At 59.3% G+C, this 26,307-nt stretch overlaps 3 protein-coding genes across 7 annotated transcripts; 2 read left to right on the forward strand and 1 right to left on the reverse strand.

Annotated features, from left to right (window-relative positions):
- Positions 1-163: 163 nt before the first annotated feature.
- Positions 164-7,442, forward strand: Fxyd7 (FXYD domain containing ion transport regulator 7). Of its 5 annotated transcripts, none has more exons than XM_048329794.1 (7): positions 164-355; positions 585-763; positions 2,724-2,753; positions 5,149-5,222; positions 5,363-5,405; positions 5,533-5,573; positions 6,931-7,442. In XM_048329794.1, exons 1-5 carry the CDS (start codon positions 328-330, stop codon positions 5,400-5,402), a joined length of 351 nt encoding a protein of 116 aa, XP_048185751.1. In that variant the 5' UTR covers positions 164-327; the 3' UTR covers positions 5,403-5,405; positions 5,533-5,573; positions 6,931-7,442. The 5 variants fall into 5 exon arrangements, 4 of the variants coding, with proteins under 4 accessions (XP_048185751.1, XP_048185749.1, XP_048185748.1 ...); XM_048329792.1 differs by having other exon boundaries at positions 5,363-5,396; XR_007208359.1 differs by lacking the exon at positions 585-763.
- A 1,621-nt stretch (positions 7,443-9,063) lies between these two features.
- Positions 9,064-14,723, forward strand: Fxyd5 (FXYD domain containing ion transport regulator 5). Its single transcript, XM_048329956.1, has 11 exons — positions 9,064-9,098; positions 9,512-9,572; positions 9,695-9,777; positions 10,606-10,666; positions 11,368-11,424; positions 12,447-12,596; positions 13,224-13,298; positions 13,581-13,610; positions 13,709-13,783; positions 14,390-14,429; positions 14,521-14,723. The coding sequence occupies exons 2-11, from the start codon at positions 9,512-9,514 to the stop codon at positions 14,591-14,593; spliced, it is 705 nt and encodes a 234-aa protein (XP_048185913.1). The 5' UTR covers positions 9,064-9,098; the 3' UTR covers positions 14,594-14,723.
- Positions 14,724-23,810: 9,087 nt separating this feature from the next.
- On the reverse strand, positions 23,811-25,703 carry Fam187b (family with sequence similarity 187 member B). Its single transcript, XM_048329957.1, has 2 exons — positions 24,991-25,703; positions 23,811-24,201 (listed from the first exon to the last, which is right to left on the reverse strand). Exons 1-2 carry the CDS (start codon positions 25,701-25,703, stop codon positions 23,811-23,813), a joined length of 1,104 nt encoding a protein of 367 aa, XP_048185914.1.
- Between the last annotated feature and the right edge of the window lie 604 nt (positions 25,704-26,307).

Genomic DNA, 26,307 nt, shown 5'->3' on the forward strand with positions numbered 1-26,307 from the left:
GCGGCCCCCAGCCCCGCGCAGCCCCCGAATTCCAATAAAGCCTGCTCTTGTCTCCAGCGCGTGTGGCTGTCTGTCCCCGTGCGCCTGGGCCCCGCAGCCCCTGCGGCCCCGCCCTGGGGGAAGGGGCGGGACGCCGGCGGGGGCCGGGGGCGGGCGGGGAGGCCCGGCGGGGGCGGGATCCCCGCTTCCATTGGCTGCAGCCCCTCCCCCCCCCGCACACCGGGCCCCCCCCCCACGTCCCCCCACGTCGGTCTGTCCTGTCTCCAGCTGCGGCAGCCCGGTCCTCGCTCCTCGGCATCTCCGGCAGGGCGCCCCCTCTTCGGCTCCATGACCCCGACGCAGATCCCCACGGCCGGTGAGTGCTGCCCTGGTCCTGGGGAGTGGGCGCGGGAGGGTGCGCGGGGGAGAGGGCGAGCAAGCCGCGGGGGGGGGGGGAAGGGGCAGTGGGCAGGGGATGGGGCTGATCTTGCCCTGGGTGGAGGCCTCTCCGCCGCACCCCCTCGCCCCTTTTTGAGGGGGGGCTCTCTTGGACACCCTCCCCCCTCGTCGCACACCCTCCCCCCCCCCCCCGCACTTCCATCCAGGTGCGGGACCCGTGGTGAGCGAGGGCTGTCCCCCGGAGGAGGGATGCGCGGACAGGTTGCTATGGCAACGAGGGGTGGCGGGTCCCGCGCCCGCCGCGGAGCCAGCAGATAGGAAGCCGGAGAGATGGGCGCCGCCGGGGGTTCTGCCTCGCCGAGGGTCTAGATTCCAGGACCCGAAGGTGGGCCGGGGGGGGGGAGCAGGGGCCAGGGGAAGGGACCCCCCCACATTTTCTTTTTGGTTCCCAGCATCCTGAGCACCCCTGTGTTTGGCAACCCCTGCCAGGCAGGTTGGGGGAGAAGGGAGGCAGAGACGCATGTGGGGTGTGGTGGCAGCCTGGGGTGGGGTGTGAACCGCCGCAGTAAAGCCTCCTAGGTGGTAGTGGGGGTTCTGGGACACCCCCTTTCCCGCCCCTACCAGGTCCAGTTCCAGAGTCCAGTTCTGGCAGGACCAGAGTCCCCTCCACCCCCCCTTCACCACCACCCCCCCATCCAGCCACACCGCCATTTCCACTTCACACCCATTAACCCACTTCTCACTCCTCTCTCCGCTGGCCAGTCCCCCCTGCCCCCCGCTTCTGCAGGACGGCGGCTTGCACGGGAGGGAACGAGGCCGGGGCCCCCACCCCGCTGCCTCCCCGCCCCCAGCCCCGCGGCCGCCTCTGCGGTCGAGGCCGGGGCTGCGCACCCAAGGCAGGATCCCGGCAGGCAGCGAAGGGGGAACCCCACTTTGCACCCGGCTGTCTCCTTCCCCCCTTCCCCAGCAGGCAGGGGCTGCGGCAGGAGCTGAGCCCTGTAAGGCGGGCAGCAGGGGTGGGGCTGGGGGGCTGCAGAGGTTGGAAGCCACCCCAGGGAGAGGGGAGGCGGGGAGGGCTGAGCCCGCAGGGTCTGGCCAGGGCCCAGGGCTTTGGCTTTTTCGCAGGGGTGGTGGTGGAGCCGGGTGGCTGAGGACAGACGTGTGGAGGTGGGGGTGCACACGGCTCCATACCCTCCCCAGTTTCCCCAGTCACACAAGGCCAGGAAGAGGGGGGGGAGCTCAGGTCCCAGGAAATCCCTGGGTGGGGTGGGGGCCGGGATGGCTGGACAGGGAGGGGAAAAGCCTGTCGAATACCGAAGGAATGGGATTAATGAATTATTGAGGTGTTTTTTTCTCCCCTGCAAAGAAAACCAAGAGGGGGAATTTAGGGGTGTACAGAACCGCGGTGCTTGAACACGCTTGAAACTAGGTCTCTAAGAAGGACCCTGGGTTTGGCCACAGGCCAGTTCTGCAGGGGTGCGGGGGGGCGGGGGGAGTCAGAGAGTCTGGATCCAAGTCACAAATCTTATAGAGAGGACCTGGGTCAGTGTACTGGGGGGGGGGGGAGCATCACCTTTCAAGATGCTCCGGTTGCCATAGCAACCCCCTCCTTGCTGATCGATTCCTGGCAAGTGGCCAGGAGTGGGGAACATTCCTTCCCTTGCCTACTCGGTCCTCCTTAGCCCAGCCACACCCTAAAGGATCCAGATTTGTGCCAGCTAGAGAGTCTGTGCACGGAACCCCAGCTCTCAGCCAGGAACAGGAGCTCACTTCAGGGGGCCTGAGAAAAGTGGAGGAGGGTTTGCAGAAAACCAGGAGATGAAGGAGAGAGAGCGGAGAGCGAGAGAGAGAGCGCTCAGTGCCTGTGGCTCACACCTGTCATCCTAGATACTCAGGAGGCTGAGATCTGAGGACCAAAGTTCAAATCCAGCCTGCAAGTTCATAGGCTCTTACCTCCAGTTAATCCGCAAAAAAGCTGAAGTGGCGCTGTGGCTCAAGTGGTAAGATGAAAGCCTTGAGCAAAAAAAAGTGAAGGCCCAGGCCCAGGCCCTGAGTTCAAGCCCCATGACTGGCTAACAGCTTTTATCCCACCAGCCCCTCTAGTCCAGTGCTCTACCGCTTGAGCCACAGCTCCACTTCAGCTTTTTGTTGATTCATTGCAGATAGGAATCTCCCAGACTTTCCTCTCTGGACCTGGCTTCAAGCTTTGATCCTCCGATCTCAGCCTCCCTGAGTAGCTAGGATGACAGGCGTGAGCCACGGCACACAGCCATGCTCAAACATGTGTGCTAACGGGTGCTGCAATAGTGGTTTCCTTCTCTCCGTGTCTCTCTCCCTTCTCACAGGTCCTGAGGAGCCCGACCCATTTTACTATGGTGAGTGTTGGTGTTTGGGATAGAGGAAGACATGGCTGGGTGAGGGGTCACTGCTAAAGTGGGCCCTAGGGTGGCGTCGCTTGGATCAGATGGGGTCATGGAGAGCAAAGTGTGTGTGTGGGGGGGGGGGGGGCAGATGCTCCTCTGATGCCCCCTCTGAGCCTCAATATAACTGGGACACCAGGCTGCTGGATTTGAGTCTTGCTTACTCACTGTGTGGCTGTGTGGCCTCAGACAGGTGACTTTGGCTCTCTGGCCCCTTCTGTATTGAAGAGCAATAATCCCCATTTTGGGCAGTTTTCCTCCATGACACCTTATTATCAACCCCATGACACCAAAGCTCAATAAGTTTACCCTAGGGCTGAGACCTGACCCCAGTTCCCTGCGAAAAACACCTTTCCACCCCGCCATCTTTGCTCAGTCTTGCCGTTTCTCCTCCCTGCCCAAGGGCCTTTGCACTCGCTGTCCTCCCCTTACCATCCATAGTAGGCTGAGACGCCTTTCTCCCTCTCTGGCTTCAGATCAAATATCGGACTGCTCAGTGTCTAGGAGAGGCTCTGCCTGGCTCTTCCGTCCACGCTACCCCCAGCCAGCCATGACTCAGATTTATTTAACACGAGCACTTTGTCACACTATGAAGTCAGCTAGGAGCAGACAGAGGTTCTGGGCCCACGGCTGGTGATTACTGAGCCCCTGATCTGTGCCAAGACACACGGCAGGCACTGTAGCGCCCAGCCCTGAATCCTGCTTTCCTTAAGACCCAGTGGAAAAGACTCAGAGACTCCAGCAAGTAAGAGAAGTTATTTCTTTTTATCTTTCTCTTCTTTTTTTTTTTTTTTGCCAGTCCTGGGGCTTGAACTCACAGCCTGGGCACTGTCTCTGGCTTCTTTTTGCTCAAGGCTAGCACTCTGCCACTTGAGCCACAGCACCACTTCTGACTTTTTCTGTGTATGTGGTGCTGAGGAATCGAACCCAGGGCTTCATGTATGCTAGGCAGCACTCTACCACTAGGCCACATTCCCAGCCCCTAGGAGAAGTATTTCTTATACTGCTAAGCCGAGCATCCTAACTACTCAGGAGGCTGAGATCTGAGAATCTCGGTGCAAAGCCAGACTGAGCAGAAAAGTCGGTGAGACTCTTATCTCCAATGAACCACCCAAAAAAGCCCAAAGTGGCAGCTGTGGCTCAAGTGGTAGAGCACCAGCCTTGAGTGAAAAAAAAAAAAACCTAAGAGACAATGCCAGATCCTAGAGTTGAAGCCTCAGTTTTGGCACAAAATAAACACCACCACCACCACACATACATGTAGAATGAAAAACAGGGTCTTTTTTTTTTTTTCTTGCCAGTCCTGGGTCTTGAACTCAGGGGCTGGCACTGTCCCTGGCTTCTTTTTGCTCAAGGCTAGCACTCTGCCACTTCTGGCTTTTTTTTTTTTTTTGCCAGTCCTGGGCTTGAACTCAGGGCCTGAGCACTGTCCCTGGCTTCTTTTTGCTCAAGGCTAGCACTCTGCCACTTGAGCCACAGCGCCACTTCTGGCCGTTTTCTATATAAGTGGTGCTGGGGAATCGAACCCAGGGCTTCATGTATACAAGGCAAGCACTCTTGCCACTAGGCCATATTCCCAGCCCACTTCTGGCTTTTTTTGTATATGTGGTGTTGAGGAATCGAACCCAGGGCTTCATGTATACTAGGCAAGCACTCTACACTAAGCCACAGTCCCCAGGCCCAATAACAGTCTTTTTTTTGCGACCATTTCTAAACAGAACGGACAGAGAAGACTGTGAGTAAGGAGCCCGGTGGGTATTTAGAGGAAAAACTTTCAGGGTAGCAGCAGGAGCAGCAAGTGCAAAGGCCCTGAGACAGGTTGACATCTGGAAAGAATCCAGGAACCGCAAGGGGTGCTTGTGGGGCAGTGGACTGCTGGGGAAGGTGGATGGGGTGAGGTGTGGGAAGGAAGAGAGAGGGAGGGAGGGAGGGAGGGAGGGAGGCAGGAAGGAAGGAAAGGAGGAAGGAAGGAAGGGAGGAAGGAAGGAAGGGAGGAAGGAAGGAAGGGAGGGAGAGGGAGGGACAGAGAGAGGGAGGAAGGAAGGAAGGGAGGGAGGGAGGGGTCTTCTCTGGCCCTGGCAAGCACCTGAGAAGGGTCCGCGGTGAGGCCCCCACGTGGCTCAGGTCATCGTGGAGATGGCTGTGCAAGTCCAGATGGGCGTCAATGGTGGACAATGACCAAGGAAGAGGCGTGGAGGGCACTGATTCTAGAGTCCAGAAAACTGAGGCAGGGAGGGGAGCAGAGAGCCCCCCCCAGGGGCCCCCTGTCCCCCAGGACCTCACTGGAGGAGAGCCCAGCAGGCCAGCTCCACAGCTGCACCCGCATTCAACATCTCGTCTCGTTTCCTAGACTATGCACCGTGCAGACCGTGGGCATGACCCTGGCCACCGTGATGTTCCTGCTGGGCATCATCATCATCATCAGTGAGTGCCCGCCCCGCCCGGCCCCACCCCGCCCACCGCACTCAAGCAGCCATCCATCCCTCCATTTGTTCATTCATTCCTTCATTCTCTCTCTCTCTCTCTCTCTCTCTCTCTCTCTCTCTCTCTCTCTCTCTCAACAGGCAAGAAAGTAAAGTGCAGAAAGGCGGACTCCAGGTCTGAGAGGTCTGGAGGAAGTGGGAAAGGAAAAGAGGGGGGGGGTGTCCTGGAGTGCTCCCTTAAACCAGAGCCCAGAAAGAAAGCAGGCCCTCTCTTACATAGTCGCTCTCTGTCTCCTCCTTTGCCTTCACAGCCCCACGTGTAAGTCCTGCAAGTCGGAGCTCCCTTCCTCAGGTGAGGGCTGGGGCCCACGTGTGGGGTCTGGGAGGCCCCAGAAGTGGGGGGGTGTCTTCGAAGGGGAGAGGACTGCCCCGGCACAGAGCAGAGTGCGGGGGGAGGGGGTGTTGACAGATGGAGGCTGACCCCCCCTCCCCGAGGGGGACCACCAACCCACAGCGAGCTGTGGACATGTCCTAAGAGCCACAAAGATCCCCCCCCCCCCCAAACCCAGGGCACCACCTGGGAGCTCACGCCTGTAGTCCTAGCTAGGTTGAGATCTCCTAGGTTGGGATCTGAGAACTGAGGTTCAAAGCCAGCCTGGGTAGGAAAATGTGACTCTTATTTATATCCAGTGAACTGCGGGGGGTGGAGGGGGGGAAGCTGGAAGTGGAGCTGTGGCTCGGGGTAGAGCACTAGCTTTGAGTGAAAAAACTAAGGGAGATTGCTCAGGTCCTGAGTTCGAGCCCCAGGACTGGCATCAAAGAGGGGGGAAAGGAGGGACGGAGGAAGGGGTTTTGCACAACTATTCAAACATACATAGAATATGGATTTAAAAATCTATGCGTAAAAGGAATCCGTGGGGGTTGGAAGGGTGGCTCAGGTGGTAGAGTGCCAGCCAATGAGTGAAAGTCTCAGATAGCAAGTTCTAGTCTCAGTCCTGGATAAAAGAAAAAAAAAGGAAAGGAATCTGTGGATGTCGAAGGGTGGAGATGGTGGTTCGAAGCCAGTCTGAGCAAAGAGGTCCCCAACCCCTGCATCCAAACAGACCAGCGTAGGGCAGTACTGCATTCCTGTCATCTCAGCTATGGGAAGCGCACATAGGGAACTCACGGCCCAGAGCCCAGAGGGTGTGGCTCGAGGGGGACGAGCCCCCAGTTCAAACCCTGCCACCCGTAGGAAAGCGCTGGGGAGGCCCGAAGGTGTGAGGGTACAGGAGGTGGTGGGGGAGATCTCTTGTAGGAAGAGATGAGCCCCAGCAGCGATGTGGGGGAGGCAGGAGGGGTGCAGGGCAGGGTGGGGAGAGAGGCGCCTTGGGGTGTTTCATGCCAATGATGTAAAAATATCCTGACCTGATTTCGGTGGTTCTGCACCCTTCCCCGGGACTTGGGGGGAGGGGGTCAGAGCATCTTACACAGTTATTTTATGCCGGTCCTGGGGTTTGAACTCAGGCCTGGGCGCTGTCCCTCAGCTTGGAGCCGCAACTCCACTTCAGGCTTTTTTGGTGATTCACTGCGGAGAAGTCTCACGGACCTTTCTGCTAGGGGGTGGATTCGAACCGGGATCCCTGGGTCCCAGGGTTGGGGTAGCGGGGACACAGGCCTGGGTCACCAGAGCCAGCCACGCTGACTGTCCCCCTCTCCCCACTCCGCAGCCCCCGGCGGCGGTGTGTAAGGCCGGCCGGTCAGCCTCCGCCGCCCCGCCCGGACCCGGGGTCTGGTCGACCCGTGAAGGCGGTGGGGACCCCGGCCCGGTGCCGGGGGCGCTCCCCGGAATGAGCCGCCCCACCCGCCCCGAGGCTGGAGCCCCGGCACCCCGCTGACCCCCCCAGGCCTTGGCAGCACCCCAAGGCGCCCGTCCGCACCCCAGGCCCTGGGAGCCCCGGCACCCCGCTGACCACCCCAGGCCTTGGCAGCACCCCAAGGCGCCCGTCCGCACCCGCTGACCCCCCAGGCCTTGGCAGCACCCGAAGCGCCCGACCGCACCCCAGGCTCAGGGCCTCGGGCTCCAGTTCCGGGGACCCCTGGCACTTCGTTGTCCCCTCCCAGGCCTTGGCAGCACCCCGAAAAGCCTGTGGGGGTCCCGGCCGGGCCGCACACCGCCCCGCCCCGCCCTCCCCGCGAGGCCCGCAGTCCCCTGGGCGCCCCCTGCTTAATAAACATGAACGTGCACTCGGTTCTGGCGGTGTGTGCTGTCTGTGGGGACGCGGGGCGCGACAGGGATGGGGCGGGGCTCGGGCGGGCGGGGCCGGGCGCTACAGGGATGGGGCGGGGCTCGGGGGGTGGGGCCGGGCGCGACAGGGATGGGGCGGGGCTCGGGCGGGCGGGGCCGGGCGCGACAGGGATGGGGCGGGGCTCGGGGCGGGCGGGGGCCGGGCGCGACAGGGATGGGGCGGGGCTCGGCTGGGGCGCGGGAGGTGGGCTGCGGGGGACAGGGATGGTGCCGGGCTCGGGGAGGGCGGGGTGTGGATGGGGGAGACAGGGATGGGGCCGGGCTCGGGGGCGCGGGGCGGGGTGGGGATGGGGGACAGGGATGTGGTGGGGCCGGGGGGCGGGGCTCGGGGAGCAAGGGCGTGGCCGGGGCTGCGGGAGGACAGAGATGGGGCGGGGCTCGGGGCGGGACTGGGATGGGGCGGGGCTCGGGGCGGGACTGGGATGGGGCGGGGCTCGTGGGCGGGGCCGGGCGCGACCGGGATGGGGCGGGGCTTGGCTGGGGACGCGGAGGGATGGGCGGGGCTCGGGGAGCGCGGGGCAGAGGGGGGGCGGAGGCACGACAGGGATGGGGCGGGGCTCGGCTGGGGGCGCGGGAGGTGGGGCTGCGGGGGACAGGAATGGGGCCGGGCTCGGGGAGCACGGGGCGGGGATTGGGGGGGGGGACAGGGATGGGGCGGGCTCGGGGAGCTCGGGGCGGGGCCAGGGATGTGGGGGCCGGGGGCGGGGCTCGGGGAGCGAGGGGCGGGGCCGGGGCTGCGGGGAGGACAGGGATAGGGCGGAGCTAGGGGAGCGAGGGGCGTGGCCATGGGCGTGGCTCGGGTAACGCGGGGCGGAGGCGGGGCTCGGTGAGGGGCGCGGGAGGTGGGGCTGCGAGGGACGGGTGGGGCGGGGGCTTGGGGAGCGTGGGACGGGGGTCGGGGCGGGCGGGACCAGTGAATTTGCGTAGGTGGGGGCGGGACTTTCGGTGTTGCGGGGGCGGGCTGAGGTGCTGAGCCTGCTGCCCGCGGGGGGGGCGGGGGGTGGGGTGGGTGGAGGCTTCTCCCGCCCCAGGGTCCCAATGTGGCCCCCGCCGGCCATCATCCCCACTTCCCAGCCTGCTCCCGGACTCCCCACACTCAGTTTCGCCATCTCCATCCCGGTGCCACCCTTTCCCCTCCCCCTTCCCACCCTCCCCTCTCTCCCTCCCGCCCCTTCCCCGCTGCCCAACCCCAGGACGCCCCCTCCAACCCCCAGGCTTCCCCTCTCCCTCCCGCCCCCTACAGAGTCCCCTCCATCCCCCCTCCAGCCCCCGCCTCCCCTCTCCCTCCCGCCCCTTCCATCCCCCCACTCCAGCCCCCGCCCTCCCCTCTCCCTCCCGTCCCCTCCAGAGCCCCCGCCTCTCCCGCTCCCACCTCCAGGCCAGGAAGCCTGGGAGGAAATGATTGACGACCGCGCGCCGGCCCCGCCCGCCGGGAGACCACGCCCACCACGCCGAAGCCCGCCTCTCCGGGACCCGGCCCCGCCCGGCCCCCCCGCCCCCGCCCACCTCGACCACGCCCCCGCGGGCGTGCCCCCGAGGCTCACATCCTCCGACCTCAGGGCTGCGGCGGGACCCAGGTTCTGCTCCGAGGTAAGCCGGGCCTCAGTCTCCCCTGCTGCCCGCCCTCCCCGCCTTTCCTTCCTGGTCCTGGGGTCTCACCTGGAGGTGCTGGGGGGGGGGACAACCAGGGCCTTCTGCTTGGGGGGGGGGTCCCTGTGTGCGGGATGCTTTGGGGGGAACAGGTGGGCTGGCTGCTGCTGCTGCTTGACTGCTTTTGGGTTTTTTTGGGGAACCAACAGGGAAGGGGAAGTGGGGTGTTGGCTTGTAATTTCCACTGTCTGCATCCTCTGGCCCTGGCCACAAAGGCAGCCGTCAGCCCTGTCCAGGGCAGGAGGGCTTTGAAGTTAGGGGTGTCTGCTTCAAGGAGGGGTGAGCTGCAAGACCTCCCCCATCCCAGAGCTGCCCCGGCCACCACCCGCTGACCTGATCCCCTCACTCCGCAGATGGGGCCCTCCGGTGGCCTGTATGTCTTCATCCTGGTGGGCCTGGCTGTGCCCAGCAGAGGTAAGAGCCTGAACGGATGCTCTGCCGGCCTTCCCCCCTCCCCTGCCCTCCCCTCCGTAGGCCTCACAGGAAGTGGGGACTGTTAGGCAGTTTCAGGGTGACACCCAGTTTGAACACCACAGAACCACGGGTGGCGCTTCCAAAGAGTCTAGCCAGGATTTGCCCCACCGAGAACGCCTTCCCCTGCACCTCCAGCCGCGATCCAGTTTGATTTGGCTCTGAGGTGGGGTGTCTGTTTTCTACTTGGCAGTCAGGAGACTCAAAACTCCCAGCAAAAATAGTATGTGGTTCATTAACAAAAGGGGCTCAGCTGGGAGCAGGCCAAAGCGTTAATTAAACCTGTCAACTTTACCTGGGGAGCACTTTCCCAAAGTGGCAAGCGGTGGGGAGGGACCAAGTTTAGTTATGAGTTCTTCAGTTAGGCCTTAACTCTATTGTGTCACACATCGTAGTACCCATTTTATAGATAAGGAAACTGAGGCTCTGCCAAGGGGCAGAACCCTGGCCCAGTGGGGAACTGGGATTGCCCTAGAGCCTGACTGCAGATCCCCATCCGTTCTGGTATTTCACAAGCGTGAACATGGAAACAAGCAGGCCTTGGCAAAGACAGACAGACAGACATCAAGTCCGTTCTTCATAGACTTCGTGAGATACTGATCTGTGGTTCGGCGCCAGTGGCTCCTGCCTGCAATCTCTGCTACTCAGAGGCTGAGCTCTGAGAATTGCATCTTGAAGCCCAGCCAGGGCAGGAAAACCCATGAGACTCTTATGTCCAATCAACCACACACACATACACACACACACACACACGCCAAAGCCAGAATGGGAGTCGTGGCTCAAGTGATAGATCACCAGCCTTGAGCAAACACAAGAAAAACAAACAAGCAACCCACCACGTGAGATCGCAAGAGCCTGAGTTCAAGTCCAGGTACCCGGGGACTGAAGAAGGAAGCCAAAGGCCCCCACTCTTAACTTCTCATCCTTGTTTCTCCAGGACAGACATTGGACGATGCTGAATCCATTTCTGCAGTAGACCCCGACTACTGAAAACACTTACATCCCGAGCCACGTCACAAGTGAGGAGAGAGAGGCAGGTCTGTTCAGGTGCTACCTGGCTACTTGGCTAATAACGGTCAACAAGGGGAATTAAGGGTTTGTGTAGTTACAAAGTCCAGGGGTAGAGCTTCAAGAATGGATTGATCCAGGTGCTCCAATGGAGCTTTGAGGGACCTGTCTCCCCCTCTAGGCTCTGCCTGCTGGGTATTGGCTTCCTGAGGAGCCAGGGAGGGCTGTTCTGAGGAGGCGATTCTAGGAGAGGGGTCTGCCCAAACAAGTGGGGTGCTGGCATGTCCAACTTGGAGGCTTTTGGAATGTGTAGCCAGGTGCATTTCTTTTGGCAAGATTTCTCAGGGGGTTGGTGAAATCAGGTGATAGCCAGCACCCCAGGAAGGGACACCTGTCCTGTGGGAGTCCCCTCGTGTGTGAGCGCTTCAGCAGGACAGGCTGGTGACCCAACATCTCACACATCAGTGTGTGTGCCGGTCCTGGGGCTTGAACTCAGGGCTGGGCACTACCCCTGAGCTCTTTGTTCAAGGCTGGCACTCCACGACTTGAGACACAGCACCACTTGTGGTTTCCTGGTGGTTCATTGGAGATAAGAGTCTCAGGGACTTTCCTGCCCTGCCTGGCTTGGAACTGAGATCCTCAGATCTCAGCCTCCTGAGTAGGTGGGGGTGACAGGCATGAACCTTGGGCCCCCAGCTTTTGACATCCCAATTTTTCCCCCCAACTCCAGATACAGCCTCCCCAGATTTCCCAAGCAGGCCTCACACGTGGACTCAGCTGGCTGATGGTGAGGGCCAGGCTGGGGAGGGAAGGCTGAGGAGGGAATGCTGGGGAGGGGCAGGGCTGTGACCCTTCAGTGAGTTGTCCCCACCCACTCGGACCCCTGAGGGTGATGAGGCAGCCAAGATCATCCTCCTCCTCTTCCCTCCTCCTCCCTCCTCCTCCCTCCTCCTCCTCCTCCCTCCTCCCTCCTCCTCCCTCCTCCTCCTCTTCCTCCCTCCTCCTCCTCCTCCTCCCTCCTCCTCCTCCTCCCCTCCTCCTCCTCCTCTCTCCTCCTCCTCCTCTCTCCTCCTCCTCCTCCCTCCTCCTCCTCCCTCCTCCTCCTCCTCCCTCCTCCCTCCTCCTCCCTCCTCCCGCCTTCTCTTCCTCCTCCTCCTCCTCTTCCTCCTCTTCCTCTTCCTCCCTCCTCCTCCTCCCTCCTCCCTTCTCCTCCTCCTCCCCTCCCCCCTCCCTCCCCTCCCTCCTCCTCCCTCCTCCTCCCTCCTCCCTCCTCCCCCTTCCTCTTCCTCCTCCTCCTCCTCCTCCCTCCTCCCTCCTCCTCCTCCTCCTCCTCCCCCTCCTCCTCCTCCTCCCCCCTTTTGGTACTAGAACTTGAACTCTGGGCCTCACCATCTCCCTTAGTTTTATTGCTCAAGGTCGGTGCTCTAACCACTTTGACTCTTAGCACCACTTCCAGCCTTTTGCTGGTGCTGGAGATAAGAGTCTCACAGGGCTGGGTTTGTGGCTTAGCGGTAGAGCGCTCGCCTCGTATCATTAAGCCCTGGGTTCAATTCCTCAGCACCACATATATAGAAAAACCCGGAAGTGGCGCTGTGGCTCAAGAGGTAGAGTGCTAGCCTTGAGCAAAAGGAAGCCAGGGACAGTGCTCAGGCCCCGAGTTCAAGCCGCAGGACTGAGAACAAAAGAGTCTCACAGACTTTCCTTCCCTGGGCTGGCTTTGATCCGTGGTCCTCAGATCTCAGGCATGAGCACCAGTGCCCAGTCTCTCTCACTTCTGTCCCCCTTCCTGTTGCTCTCCTGCCCAAGTAGAAATAACTAGAAGCCAGACTGAACTCCAGACGGGGGACGCGGAGCCGGAGGCGGAGACGGGAGCGGTCACGGAGACGCCAGCACCCACGGGGACCGGGACGGGTTCTCCCCCAGCCACAGAGCCCGCGCGGCCGGGGAGCACGGAGAGAGGTGGGAGCCTGGGGCTGAGGACGTGGCAGCGCTTCCGCCCGGCCGCCCTCGGGGCACGCTCCCCACAGCGATCCTGACACACTTTCCCCGGAGGCACGTGGCTTCCGGCAGCGCGGCGCTGGGGCCCTCGTCCCGGAGGCTGAGACCTGAGGATCGCATTCAGAGCCAGCCCGGGCTCGGACGCCCCGGAGTCTCGCTTACCTCCAAGCAATCACGGCAAAACACAGAAGCGGAGCTGCGGCTCAGGTGGTAGAGCACCTGCCCTGAGCAGAGATCCCAGGGACGGCGCCCAGGCCTGAGTTCAAGCCCTGTGACTGACAAAACCCTGTGTGTGTATGCCTGTATTGGGTCTTGAACTCAGGGCCTGGGTGCTGTCCTTTCGCTTTTTCTGTTCAAGGTTAACGCTCTACCACTTGAGCCATGCCTCTAGTCCAACTTTTTGCTGGTTCATTGGAGATAGGAGCCACAGACGTTCCTGTCCGGGCTGCCTTTGAACCGCGATCCCCAGGCCTCGGCCCCCCGGCCCCCTGGATTCTGAGTGGGGTGGTGGGAGAGGGGCTCGGCGCAGGCGCCTTCTCCTAGCTCCGCTCCCCTGACCGCCCCTCCCCTCTGCCCATTCCCCCGCAGGCACCCCGACGTTGCCAGAGGAGCAGTCAGCAGGCAAGCACTTCTGGGTGCTCCCCCAGACTCCAAAGCCACCGGGTCAGTAAGGCCACAGACCGCACCGCGTTCCCCAGTCCTGCTCTGCAATGTGCGTAGCATGGATGGCTATGCTACACACACACACACACACACACACACGCACACATGCGCACGCACACACACACGCGCACGCACACACACACACGCGCACGCGCGCGCACACATGCTCTTCAGCTGGGCAGAGGAGATGGGGTGGAAAGGCGGGGACCTGTCTGTCGCTCACTGATTCACTCAGCAAACCTCTCCTGACCTCTGACCCGTGTCCCCGGCTGCGCCCCACAGGTGTAGACGAGGCGGACCCCTTCACTTACGGTGAGTTGCCCCCCGGAGGAGCGGTGGGGCGGACGGTGGTGGTGTCGGGACCTGACACCCGTGTGTGCGTGTGTGTGTGTGTGTCTGTCTGTCTGCAGACGAGGGCACGCTGCGGAGACGGGGGCTGTTGGTGGCGGCGGTGCTGTTTGTCACGGGCATCATCATCCTCACCAGTGAGAACGGGCGGCTGGGTGGGTCCCGTACAGCAAGGGGGAGGCCTGGGCTGTGCGTGGGGCTCGAACTCGGGACCCCAGCACTGCCCCTTGCCCTTGAGCCACAGTGCCCCGCCTGGCGTTTCGCTGGTTCCCTGGAGAGAGGAGCCTCAGGCCTCCGCCGCACCCCTCCCTTCCCCCTCCCCCCCCCCATCACAGTGCCCAGGGGCGGGGAGGACCTTCCTCCTCTCGGTGCCTGCTTCTACCTCAGGGCCTTTGCACGGCCGCAGTGCACACGCGTGGCTCTCAGTCACATGCTCAGCCCCCCCCCCCCCCCCCCCGCGTGGAGCACCTCTCTCAGGAAGCAGGCGCCACGCCTGGCGTCCCGGCTGCGGAGGAGACAGCGTGGAGGACGGGAGCTTGAGGCCAGCCCGGGAAGGGAGCAGCCAAAAGCTGGAAGCGGAGCCTGTGGCTCAAGGGGTGGAGCGCCGGCGTGGAATGAGAAGGCGCAGGGGCGGCGCCCGAGCCTCCAGCTCAAGCCCCAGGACTGGCGCACGAGCACACACACACACACACACACAGGCACACACACGTGTACACACGCGCACCCCCTTTCCTTCCCTGCAGGTGGCAAGTGCAGACAGCTGTCCCGGCTCTGCCGGCGGAGGTGAGGCCCCTGCAAGTGGGGGGTGACAGCTGGGCGGGCACCCCAACATGCCGCCCCTCCAGCTTCCCGCCACCCCTCCTCTCCCCACCAGAGCCTACAGCGTGGTCCACACCGGGCGCCCCGAGCAGGAAGACGCGGGTGCTGGGAGCCAGACCTGCAGCTGACAGCTGCCTCAGGCCTCCCCCTCCTCCCTCCTCCCCCCTCCTCCCCCTCCTCCCTCCTCCCTCCTCCCCAGCCCCAGCCCTCACCCTGTCCCCCTGTTCAGACAAAAGATAATAAAGTTTGGCCAGGCACCCGTGGGTCACGCCTGTCACCCCAGCTCCTCAGGGGCTGAGACAAGCACAGAGAGAGGCAAGGGCCCACCCGTGCACCTTGAGCAACCCTTACCTGAAGCACCATCCACCCACCTCCCCATCCCATAAGCCAGGCCCAGCCCTGTGACCCATGGCTCTGGGCAAGTGTGTCTGGAGGTGGCTCCGGTGGGCACTTCTGGGGTCACTCGGCAGCCCGGGGGGAGCCCGGGAGGGGCTGGGCTGGCAGCAGCGGTCAGTCTGGTTCCTGCTAAAGTCAAGAGACAGGATCCTGGTCTTAGCTGGTTGCATAAAATACATGTTGCACAAGTGTCGCCCCGGGCTTGGGGAGGCTGAAAATCGCCGTAGTGGGTCAGGAGTCACAGGAGGAAACTAAACTCAAAACTAAAAAGAAAAAAAAAAAATAGGAGGAAAGGTCCGTGGGTCGCAATAACACATCAGGAGCCCAGCGCTGGCGGCTCACACCTGTCATCCTAGCTACCCAGGAGGCTGAGACCTGGAGGATCACGGTTCAAAGCCAGCCTGGGCAGGAAAGTCTGTGAGACTCTTATCTCCAAGGAACCAGCACAAAGCCAGAAGTGGAGCTGTGACTCAAGTGGTAGAACACCAGCCTGGGGTGAAAAAGCTCCAGGACAGTGCCCAGGCCCTGAGTTCAAGCCCCAAGGCCCTGTGCGCATCCATTTCTCATTCACCCTCAGAAGCACGGCCTTTCTTCCCTCCCAGGCGAAGTGATGTGGCCGGAATTTCAAGTCTGCACACCTCACTTCCCGGAACTAGACCTCAGCTGGCAGGCTGGAGGGGCAAGAGATGTTTGCCCCCAGGAGATGAAAATCTGTTGTGTTTGTGGGAGGATATCAGTAAATTCTTTCAGCACCTGGATCTAGCCTTTCCTGAAATCCACACTTTCCCTGGACTGATAAGAACCAGGGAATCCCCTCTGTGCTCCTATCACCATTTTTGTCACTTGGGACAGAAGGCTTGGTTGGTAACCAAGATAGGCAGGCCGCAGAGTTTAGATCTCTTTCCCCGGGAGGGAGGGAGGAAGAGAGGGAAGGAGTGGGCGGGCAGAGACCCTGCCCCCTCCAGAGGCCGCACCTCCTGAGAATCCCCGAGTTTCACTCTGCCCGAGGCCCCGAAGCAGAATCAGGTCAGAGACAAGCAGCTGCCAAGGCAGCGTAAGACTCAGCAGCACCGGAGCCGAGACTTTGAATTATTGATAAGCAAATCCATTTTCTTTTACTCCGCAGTGTGGGCAGAGCCCTCATTTTATTAGTCTATCAGCTGTGCGTGGGAAGCGGCCGCTGCTTCTGCATGGTCTACAACCTGCCATCCAGCTCCTGGCCAGGGAGAGGTTGGGGGGTGGGGTGGGGGAGGGCAGGTGCTGGGAGCTGGCTACCAAATGAAAATGATGTTATGAATCCAAAGCACCGCAGCCCGTGCGGGTGCGCACGCCTGTAATTCCAGCTGCTCCGGCGGCTGAGCGCTGAGGATTGTGGGTTGAAGTCAGCCCGGGCAGATAAACCCAGACGACTCTCATCTCTGGTTAACCAGAAAGCACCCCGAGTGCCTGGCGCTGGCGGCTCCTGTGGGCCCTCCTAGCTCCTGGGAGGGTCGCAGCTCCGCCCCAGCCCTGGTGGGAAAGGCTGTGAGACTCCTCTCTCCAAGGAACCAGCAGAAAGAAGCAGAGGCGTGGTTCAAGTGGTGGAGCACCAGCCTTGCGTAACAAAATGCTTATGGACAGCACCCAGGTCCAGAGTTCAATCCCCAGGACGGACACACACACACACACACACACACACACAAGTGGAGGGGCAGCTCATGAAATTATAACACCAACCTTGAGGGGGAAGAGCTAAGCAAAAGCACAAGGCCTAGGCTGAGACTGTGGCTTAGTGGCAAGAGTGCTTGCCTCGTATACATGAAGCCCTGAGTTCGATTCCTCAGCACCACATATAGAGAAAATGGCCAGAAGTGGTGCTGTGGCTCAAGTGGCAGAGTGCTAGCCTTGAGCAAAAAGAAGCCAGGGACAGTGCTCAGGCCCTGAGTTCAAGCCCCAGGACTGGCCAAAAAAAAAAAAAAACAAACCCACCAAGTAATACAGGATGGACAGGCATGGTAGGCCACACCTGTAAATCCAGCCCCGGGGAGGCGAGAGAGTCCAGTTCCAGGCCAGGCTGTACTACCAGCCCGTATCTAAAAAAAAAAAAAAAAACCACTAGAAAAAAGCAGAAGAAAGGAGCTTCCTCCGCCCTTCAGCAAGCCGCAGGAGGAGACATCTCGTTATTGGCATGAAATTCGAGTCTCAGCCCTCGGCTGGGTGTAAATTTATAGCAGCCCTGTTTCTCTCCACCGGCAGGCCAGGTGGGCTGGCGCGAGGGTTCTTCTGTAAATATCCTTTGCAGTCCGCACCCCGATTTCAGTGTTTTGCTCCCTGCTCCCTTCATACCAAGCGGAGCCTTGGGAAAGCTCAGTGCTCCTTCCAGGCCATGGCCTGCCAGAGGCTCAGGTTCCTGTGGCTCGCTAAGAAAGGCCCAAGGATTTCCCCTGCTCCGGGCTGGCTTTGAACGGTGATCCTCAGGTCTCAGCCCCCTGAGTAGCTGGGATGACTGGTGTGAGCCACTGGCTATGGGCCTTTTTTTCTACTTCAAAAGCAAACCGGGGGGCTGGGGATATGGCCTAGTGGCAAGAGTGCTTGTCTCATATACATGAGGCCCTGGGTTCAATTCCCCAGCACCACATATACAGAAAATGGCCAGAAGTGGCGCTGTGGCCCAAGTGGCAGAGTGCTAGCCTTGAGCAAAAAGAAGCCAGGGACAGTGCTCAGGCCTTGAGTTCAAGCCCCAGAACTGGCAAAACAAAACAAAACAAAAGCAAACCGGAAGCTGGGCATGGTGGCTCACACTTTCACCGCAGCTGCGCAAGAGGCGGACACCAGGATGGTGGGTCCAGACCCACACTGGCAAAAGAAAAAAGAGAAAAAAGAAGTCTTTGAGACCTCATCTCAACAGAAAAGGCTGGGCCTGGTGACACACACCTGTCACCTTGGCCATGACCGAGAGTGAATAAGAGGATTGCAGTCCACACATGCCTGGGCAGAAAGCAAGACCCATCTCAGAATTAGCCGGGGCGGCCGGGGGCTGTGGATCCCGCCTGTCATCCGAGTGACCCAGGAGGCTGAGATCTGAGGACCACAGTTCAAACCCAAGCCAGGGCAGGACAGTCTGTAAGAGAGACTCTCTTATCTCCAAAAAACCACCACAAGAAAGAAAAAAGAGCCAGAGTGAAGCTGTGGCTCAAGGGGTAGAGCGCCAGGCTTGAGTGACAGAGTGCGGGGACAGTGCCCAGGCCCTGAGTTCAAGCCCCAGCCGTGGCACAAACCAGCAAACAAGCCCAGAGGCAGCAGCCTGGGGCCACTGTTGGAAGTAGGCTACCCTGTGGGGCAGGGGCCCCCACATTCACAGTGACCCCATGGTGGTGTCCCCAGCAGCTCAGAACACCAGGGGCCCAGCAGGTGGGCACTGCCCTCCCCAGGGGTGCTGACGTGGAGGAGGGGGGTGGGGGAGGAAGGAAGGGGCCTGCATAGGAATGCAGAACCCCACTTCCTGGGGAGGAAGCGAGGAGAAAGGCCTTGTGGGTGACACCCAGGAACCGTACGCCGGTGGCAGAAACTCGAAAGGCCAAAGAAAACCACACCATCCAAACCAAACCCACCAAACCAAAGCACGCCAGGCCCCAAGTCATCGCCCAGCCAGGGGCAGGCCGCTGCTGGCCTTGGGAGGAAGAAGGGGTGTCCCGAGAGGCGATGGGGTGACAGGCACAAGGGGGAAAGCCAACCCCCGGCCCCTGAGGATGGGAGGCTGGAAGGGAGACCTCCTCTCCCGCCCCTCGGCAGCTGCTGGTCCCCCTCTCTGCGAGCAGAAGCATGGGGGAGGTGCAGTTGGGAAGTTCTGGAATATTCCACAGGACGCTGTGTAGCCAGCCCGGCCTACCCACCCTGGAGAGTCAGGCTTGAATCATCGCAGTCGGCAACAACAGGAAACGCTGTTGGTGGAGATCTGCTGTGCCAAGGTCCCGGTCCCCCTCCCCATGGGAGCAATGAGGGGTGTCAGCCGCTCACCCCACTTTGCCCGGGGAATTGGGAGGCTCAAAAAGGTGCAAGCTGGGCACCAGTGGCTCACGCCAGGAACCCCAGCCACTCCGGAGGCTGAGAGCCGAGGATCGTGCTTTGAGGCCAGCTCAGGATGGAGAGTCTCTGGGACGCTTGCTGATCTCCAGTGAACCACCAGAAAACCGGAAGAGGCACTAGCTCTGGGCCAAGAGCTCAGAGACAGCATCCAGGCCCTGAGTTCAAGGCCAGTGACTGACAAGAAAGAGAAGAAAAAGAACACAGAGGCCAGGAAAGAAAGGTTTAGAAGAAAGCAGTCATGGTGACAGCACACCGGGCCCGGGGCAGCCATCGAGTGGGCAAAGTCTCCCTGTGTTCAAATTCAGCCCCAGCCATGCACCGGCTGGGAGGCTCTGTGCAGGGGCCCGGGTCTCGTGGAGCCTCAGTTTCCCCTCGGAGCCCTGCAGCCGAGCTCACTCGTCACCCTGGCCCCGCAGCGGGCATTTACCCACCGCCCTGGGCAGGCAGATCAAAGGGTTATAAATAGCCACGTCTGGGTCGTTCATAAACGTATGGAATAGGCCCCGGCTCCAGCCCACGCCTCCCTCCTCTGGGGGGCAGGGAGCAAGGGCTCCGGGTCTTCTGGGTAGTCAGTCGTGGCGACAGGCAAAGGGGGTGATACCCCAGCACCCTCATGTCCCCTGTCTCCCCCTGCCAGCCCTCCCCTCCCCCTGTCTCCCCCTGCCAGCCCTCCCCCCGCCCCCTGCTGGGCACAGGGCCTGGGCCCCGGCCAGCCCTGCCCAGTGACTCAGGCCCGGGAACACATGGCCGGCTCGCCTGACGTCACCCCACTGGCCCGGCCTGCATGAGGTCAGTCTGTCTCCCAGAGATTTCTGGGAAGGCCGTGCCAGGCAGTAGGAGTGGGGGAGAGGAGGAGGAGCAAACCCATGGCTGGTTGCTTTGCCCTGTGGCTCTTCTGGGGGACCCCCCTCCACCCCTCCATCTTATCTTGAAGTCTTCAGGACCTAGCCTTGCCCCTGGCTCAGGACTGGGACTCCATCCATGCAAATTCTGGAAACCAGCTGTCTCCTATGCTACCTGAACCTTGCCAACCACCCCGGGCCTCAGTTTCCCCATCTGTGAAGTGCAAAGGGGTAGTTCCTTAGGCCTCATAGCATGTGAGGAGGAGAAACTAAGTCCAGCACCACACCCAGCACTCGGTGGGGTGGGTGAGCACTGTTGATAAGTTGAGAACTGAGTCTGCTTCCTGTGAGGTTGGGGGGCTATGATTTGAGGCTGAGCTGTTGACAGACGCCTTGTCCTCTCTGGGATAGCAGCTGCTTTAGGATGAAGGCCCTTGCCCAAGAAAGTGCAGTAGAGAGATGTAGACTGATGGTTGGAAGGAGTTTGTGTGGACACCTGGATCAAACTGTGTCTGAAGCAGACAACATTCCTGGAATTCTTTCTTTCCTTTCCTTTTCTTTCTTTCTTTTTTTTTTTTCCTTTTGGTACAAGTCCTGGGCACAGTCTTTTTTTTTTTTTTTTTTTGGGGTTTTTTTTTTTTTATTAATTGGACATAAATTTTTTTACAAGGTGTTGTGCAAAGAGGGTGCAGTTACATAGTAGGGCAGTGTGTACATTTCTTATGATATCTTACAACCTGTTTTTCTATCCCTTGTCTAGGTCAGGTTGACATATATGCAATATACAATGTATCAAGAACATATACAGTATTCACAGACTTGGTCTCTACTGTCTCTCCGTCTCCCTTTGTTAACAGTCATATATCAGGGAGATCATGCCCCTTTGTTTTCTGTGTTCTAGGCTTGTCTCACTCAACATTATTTGTTCGAGTTCCGACCATTTCCCTGCAAATAACAATATTTCACCATTCCTAATCGCTATGTAGTATTCCATTGTGTATAAGTACCATATTTTTTGGATCCATTCGTCTGTGGAGGGGCATCTGGGTTGTTTCCATATTTTAGCTATTGTGAATTGTGCCGCAATAAACATGGTAGTACAAATGCCTTTTTGATATCTTGGATTTTGCTGTTTAGGATAGATGCCTAGGAGTGGTATGGCTGGGTCATAGGGTAGGTCTATATTGAGCTTTTTGAGAAACCTCCATACTGTTCTCCAAAGTGGTTGTACTAATTTGCACTCCCACCAACAATGGAGAAGGGTTCCTCTTTCCCCACAGCCCCTCCAGCATTTGTTGTTTCCTGAGTTCAGAGTATAGGCCATTCTAACTGGGGTGAGGTGGTATCTCAGGGTTGTTTTTATTTGCATTTCCTTTACTAGCAGGGATGTTGAGCATTTCCTCATATGTTTCTTTGCCATTTTTATATCTTCTCTTGTGAAGTCTCTCTTTAGCTCTTTTGCCCATTTCCTAATAGGTTTATTGGGCTTGGAGGGGCTTAGTTTTTTGAGTTCTCTGTAGATGACCGATATCAGGCCTTTGTCTGTTGCTGTGCTGGTAAATATCCTTTCCCATATCGTTGGCTGTCTTTCTATTTTGGTGGCTATGTCCTTAGCTGTGCAGAAACTTTTTAATTTGTAGTAGTCCCATTTGTCGAGTCTTTCTCCTATTTGTTGTGCCCCTGGGACTCTATTCAGGAAGTTCCTTCCTGCCTGGGCACAGTCTTGAACACAGGGCTTGAGCATTGTCCATGGCTTCCTTTTTGCTCAAGGCTAGCACTCTGCCATGAGTCACAGTGCCACTTTCTGCCTTTTCTGTGTATGTGGTGCTGAGGAATCGAACCCAGGGCTTCATGCATACTAGGCAATCACTCCACCGCTAAGCCACATTCCCAGCCATTCTTGGAATCCTTAATTTTAACAGCTCATGTAGTCTTCTTAATTTAACCCCTGCACCCATACCCAAGAGATGGCATCTGGCCCAGGACAGTCTTTCATAGTTTGTAATAGCAGCTACTCAGAAGGCAGAAATCTGGAGGAACAAGGTTTGTAGCTGGTTGAGCAAAAATTTAGGAAGACCACATTTTAACAAGCTGAGCATGACAGTGAGCATTTGTGATCTCAGTTAAGTCTCAATAGCTCCTGGTAGACCAAATCATAATAGACCACACCCCAGTAACCCACTTCCTCCAGTCAGGCCCCGCCTCCTAATACACCACATCCCATAGACCCACTTCTTCCAATCAGGCCCCGCCTCCAAATAGACCACACCCCAGTGACCCACTTCCTCCAATCAGGCCCCGCCTCCTAATAGACCACACCCCAATGACCCACTCCAATGACCCACTTCCTCCAATCAGGCCTGGCTTCTTAGTACGCTAAACTTCCAGTGACACACTTCCCCCAATCAGGCCCTCTATCCTAATAGACAATACCGCCAGTAGCCTACTTCCTCCAACCAGGCTCCACTTCCAGATAAACCACACCCTCAGAGACTACTTCCTCCAATCAGGACAAGCCTCCTAATAGGCCACACCTCCTAGTAGGCCACACTCCCAGTGACCCCCTTTCTCCAAAAAAAGGTCTGAGGCTGAGGCTGAAAGTTCCCAGCACCTCTCAAATGCCATCAAATCGCAAATCCATCAGTGGATGAATTATTGATTAGGTCAGAGCCCTCAGAATCCAGTCACCTCTTTTGGGGACCAAAGCTTCATGGCCTGAATGTTGGGGGAAATGCCATTTTGTATGCAAACCCCAGCTCCAGTTGAGTGAAGACAATGTACATTGACGCTGTCTGAAGCCACTGGGTTTGGGGTGCTTTGCACACAGCACAGGGTCATCGCTGCATAAGATGTTTTGCCCAAAGGCCTTCCCTCCCCAGACCAGCCCCTGTCATGGTGTGCTAGTTGTTGGGCTGGCACTCATGTAGCCTTGCCACTTGCTTATTGAGTTCCTTTGTGGACAAGCCTGGGTTGTGCCAGTCCTGGGGTTTGAACTCAGGGCCTGGGCACTGTCCCTGGCTTCTTTTGGCTCAAGGCTAGCACTTGACCCCTTGAGCCACAGTGCCACATCCGGCTTTTTCTATATATGTGGTGGTGAAGAATGGAACCCAGGGCTTCATGCATGCCAGGTGAGCACTCCACCACTAGGCCATATTCCTAGCTCTAAACAGTACTTTTTTTTTTTTTAGCTGTCGGATCCTCAGCTGAGAGCCAAACCACACGAGGAGACACAAACCTGCTCACCTTCCTGTTCTTTGCTGTCTTGGCTTGCCAGGGCCTCAAGTCAGTTTCCTCAGAGACCTTAGCTGCCTCCTGCAGAACTCTGTCTCGGGGTACCCTGGAACCCTTAGTGTCTGTCGCAGGGTGAGAGGGCAGAACTGATCTCAAGCTGCAGAGGCCTCTGCTCGGCTCTGGCAGACGTTTCCATTCGGCATCTTCATTGCTTCATGTAGGGAAGTTTTAGGGCACTACATAGGAAGAGGTCTGAAGATTCCATTTCTCATTCTTGAATTCTGGGACCGGCATGGTCTGGTGGTTCCTGTGTCTCAGCTGAGGGTTGTTCTGCCCTGCACCCCCCACCATGCGTCCATCCAGGCTTCCCTGGGGCTTGGGCTCAGGCATGCAAACAGTTGGGGGAGCCAAGGGCAAAGGAAAGCAGGGAGACACAGCAACGGGGTGCAGCGCCCAGCCGGGGACCAGGGTTCTGTCCTCTTGTGTCTTTCTTGTCCTTGAGGCTGTGGGTTTAATAAAGAGGCTCCCGCCTGTCATCCTAACTACTCAGGAGGCTGAGATCTGAGGATCTGTGGTTCAAAGCCAGCCCAGGCAGGAAAGTCTGTGAGCCCCTTGTCTCCAGTGAACCACCATAAAACCAGAAGTGGCGCTGTGGCTCAAAGTGGTAGAGTGCTAGCCTTGGGTAAAAAGCACTCTGGGACAGGGCCAAGGCCTTGAGTTCAAGTTTCACCATCGACAAAACACCACCACCACCACCACAACAACAACAAAGAACAGAATGGCAGCCCGAGCTGAGCCCCCAGGGTTTATTTTATGTCACCAGCACGGCTGGATTGCTTCTCCGGCGCTGAGCGGGGCGCAGGACCTTGAACATCAGAGCCAGTAAAGCCAGGATGGTGCCCGCGCCCAGGGCCAGCTTCAGCCCCTGGAGGACAGCATCGGCCTGCCCGGCCAGGGCCTCCGCCTGGCCCAGCCTCCACGGCCCGGCCTCCCGCCCCGGCCTCCGGGCCTCCAGCCTCTCTGGACTGACTGGATTGAACTGGGCCACGAGTTCCTGCTCCACGAAGCACTTGTAGGTGGCCATGTGGAAAATCTGCAGCTGCTCGCTGCCAGTGGCGGGGGACAGGAAGGTGTGGTTATTTTGGCCAGACAGCTGGCTCTGCCATGTCACGGGGCGGCTGTCCATCTCCCAGCTCACAGGCCTGAGGAAGGGAACAAGGTTAGCTCCAGGAGGAAGCGGGACAGCACAGGGGAACAGCAAGGGGAGACCTCCTTCCTTGGGGGTGGGGGGGGGGCTGTGTAACAGGAGCTGCTCTCAGAGCTTCACCCTTTCCGGTTGGGTAGGCTGCGCTCCGACTTCCACCTTAACATTGGCCTAAGTCCACCTGTGAAAAGGGAGGCTGCAAGCCATTTGTAGCGGCTCCCGCCCGTCATCCCAGCTACTCAGGAGGCTGAGATCTGAGGACCAGAGTTAGGAAGGAGCCCAGGCAGGTTGATTTGCAATGAACAGCAGCAGCAAAGCCCCAAGTGGAGGTGTGGCTCAAGTGGCAGAGCACCAACCTTGAGCAGAAAAACCAAACACTGAAGAATCACATCCAGATGGGCACGGGTGCCTCACACCGAGAATCAGGGGGCTGAGATCTGAGGATCTGAGTTCAAAGCCAGCACAGGAGGGAAGCCTGAGGGACTCTTATCTGCAATTAACTGCCAAAAAGCTGCTGGAAGTGGTGCTGTGGCTCGAAGTGGTAGAACACTAGCCTTGCGGGAGAGGCTCAGGGACAGCACCCAGGCCCTGAGTTCTAGCCCCAGGACCAGCAACAAACAAACAAACAAGAATAGCACTCAGGTTCTCAGTTCAAGTCCTGGGACTGGTGCCAAGGAAAAGGAAAAGAAAGAGAGAGAGAGAGAGAGAGAAAGAAGCAAGGAGCAGCGTGGGAGAAGCCCGAGTGTGTGTGTATGGGGTGTGTGTGTGTGTGCAGCCCGGCTGTCACCTGTAGATGGACGCCAGAGGGCAACTGAGCCACAGGCTCGAGGTCAGTCTGCCCAGAGGGTAAATGTCGAAAACGAAGAACGGCTGGTGCGTTTCCCTGGGGAAGAAGCAGGGCGTGTGGCAGGCCTCCACCTGCAGCTCGGGCTGCGCCCGGCGGGGGGACATCTTCCTGTTCCCCAGGTACAGCCCGCAGGCCGTGGGGGGCTCCGCGGGGCCCTTCACGTAGCAGTACCCCAGGCGCTTGCGCTCGCCGGGCTCCTGGCACCGATTGCAGTCCTGCCAGGGCCCCCACTGCGTGAAGATCTCCACCGGCTCGTCCAGCACCACGGTTTTGTTGCAGAGAGGTTTCTGCCCCAGGTTTTTGTGGGTGACGTGAAGGCTGCTGGCGTCTTGGAAATCGATCTCGTATTCCACCACCGGGGTCCCCTCCCCTCGCTGGCAATGGTAGAGACCCGAGTGGAACGTCTGGGGGTTCTTTAATTGCAGGCTTCCCCCCGGGAGAGGGTTGAAATGGGACAGGGGGCTCAGCAGGGCCAGCTGCTCCCCCCCCACGGACGTGAAGTACCACTGGGCTCCGTGGCCGTCACACTGGAGGACCACGTCGTTGCCCGACAGCAGCGCCCGCCGGCACAGCCTGTCCCGGGGACATGTGATCAGAGTCTGGGTCCACACGGCCCCCGAGGTGAGGCTGAGAAGCCACAGCGCGGTGAGCATGGCCAGCTTGGCGAGCCAGGCCATAGCAGGTGAGGAAGCCCCGCCCCTCCACGGTGACGCCACCCGCAGAACGTCAGCTGCCCTCCGAGAGGAAGCCCCGCCCCCTCCATTGTGACGCCACCCGCAGAACGTCAGCTGCCCTCCGAGAGGAAGCCCCGCCCCCTCCATTGTGACGCCACCCGCAGAACGTCAGCTGCCCTCCGAGAGGAAGCCCCGCCCCTCCATTGTGATGTCATCCGCAGAACGTCAGCCATCCTCCCTGGAGAGGAAGCCCCGCCCCCTCCGCGGTGCCGGGAGAGCTCAGGGATCGCACCCAGGCCCCTGAGTGCAAGCCCCAGGACCGAGACAAAAACAAAAATACAACCAGCAACAAAAGTTTTTATTGTTATGGTAAGGTGTTGTCGAGCGGGGCTACCTCTTCATAATAAAGCCAGGCAATGAGTACATTTCTCTTTGGGCAATGTCACCCCTTGGGTCATTTCCCCCGTCCTGTCCCTTTCCCTGCCCACAACAGGAGCAACCTTTTACACACCTCGGGCCTGAAGGTGGTAAAAGTCTAACTGGAATCTTACTACTTTAGGATGTTCCATGTACCTACCATTCC

This window comes from Perognathus longimembris, chromosome 20 (genome assembly GCF_023159225.1).
Source record: "Perognathus longimembris pacificus isolate PPM17 chromosome 20, ASM2315922v1, whole genome shotgun sequence".
Taxonomy (NCBI): domain Eukaryota; kingdom Metazoa; phylum Chordata; class Mammalia; order Rodentia; family Heteromyidae; genus Perognathus; species Perognathus longimembris.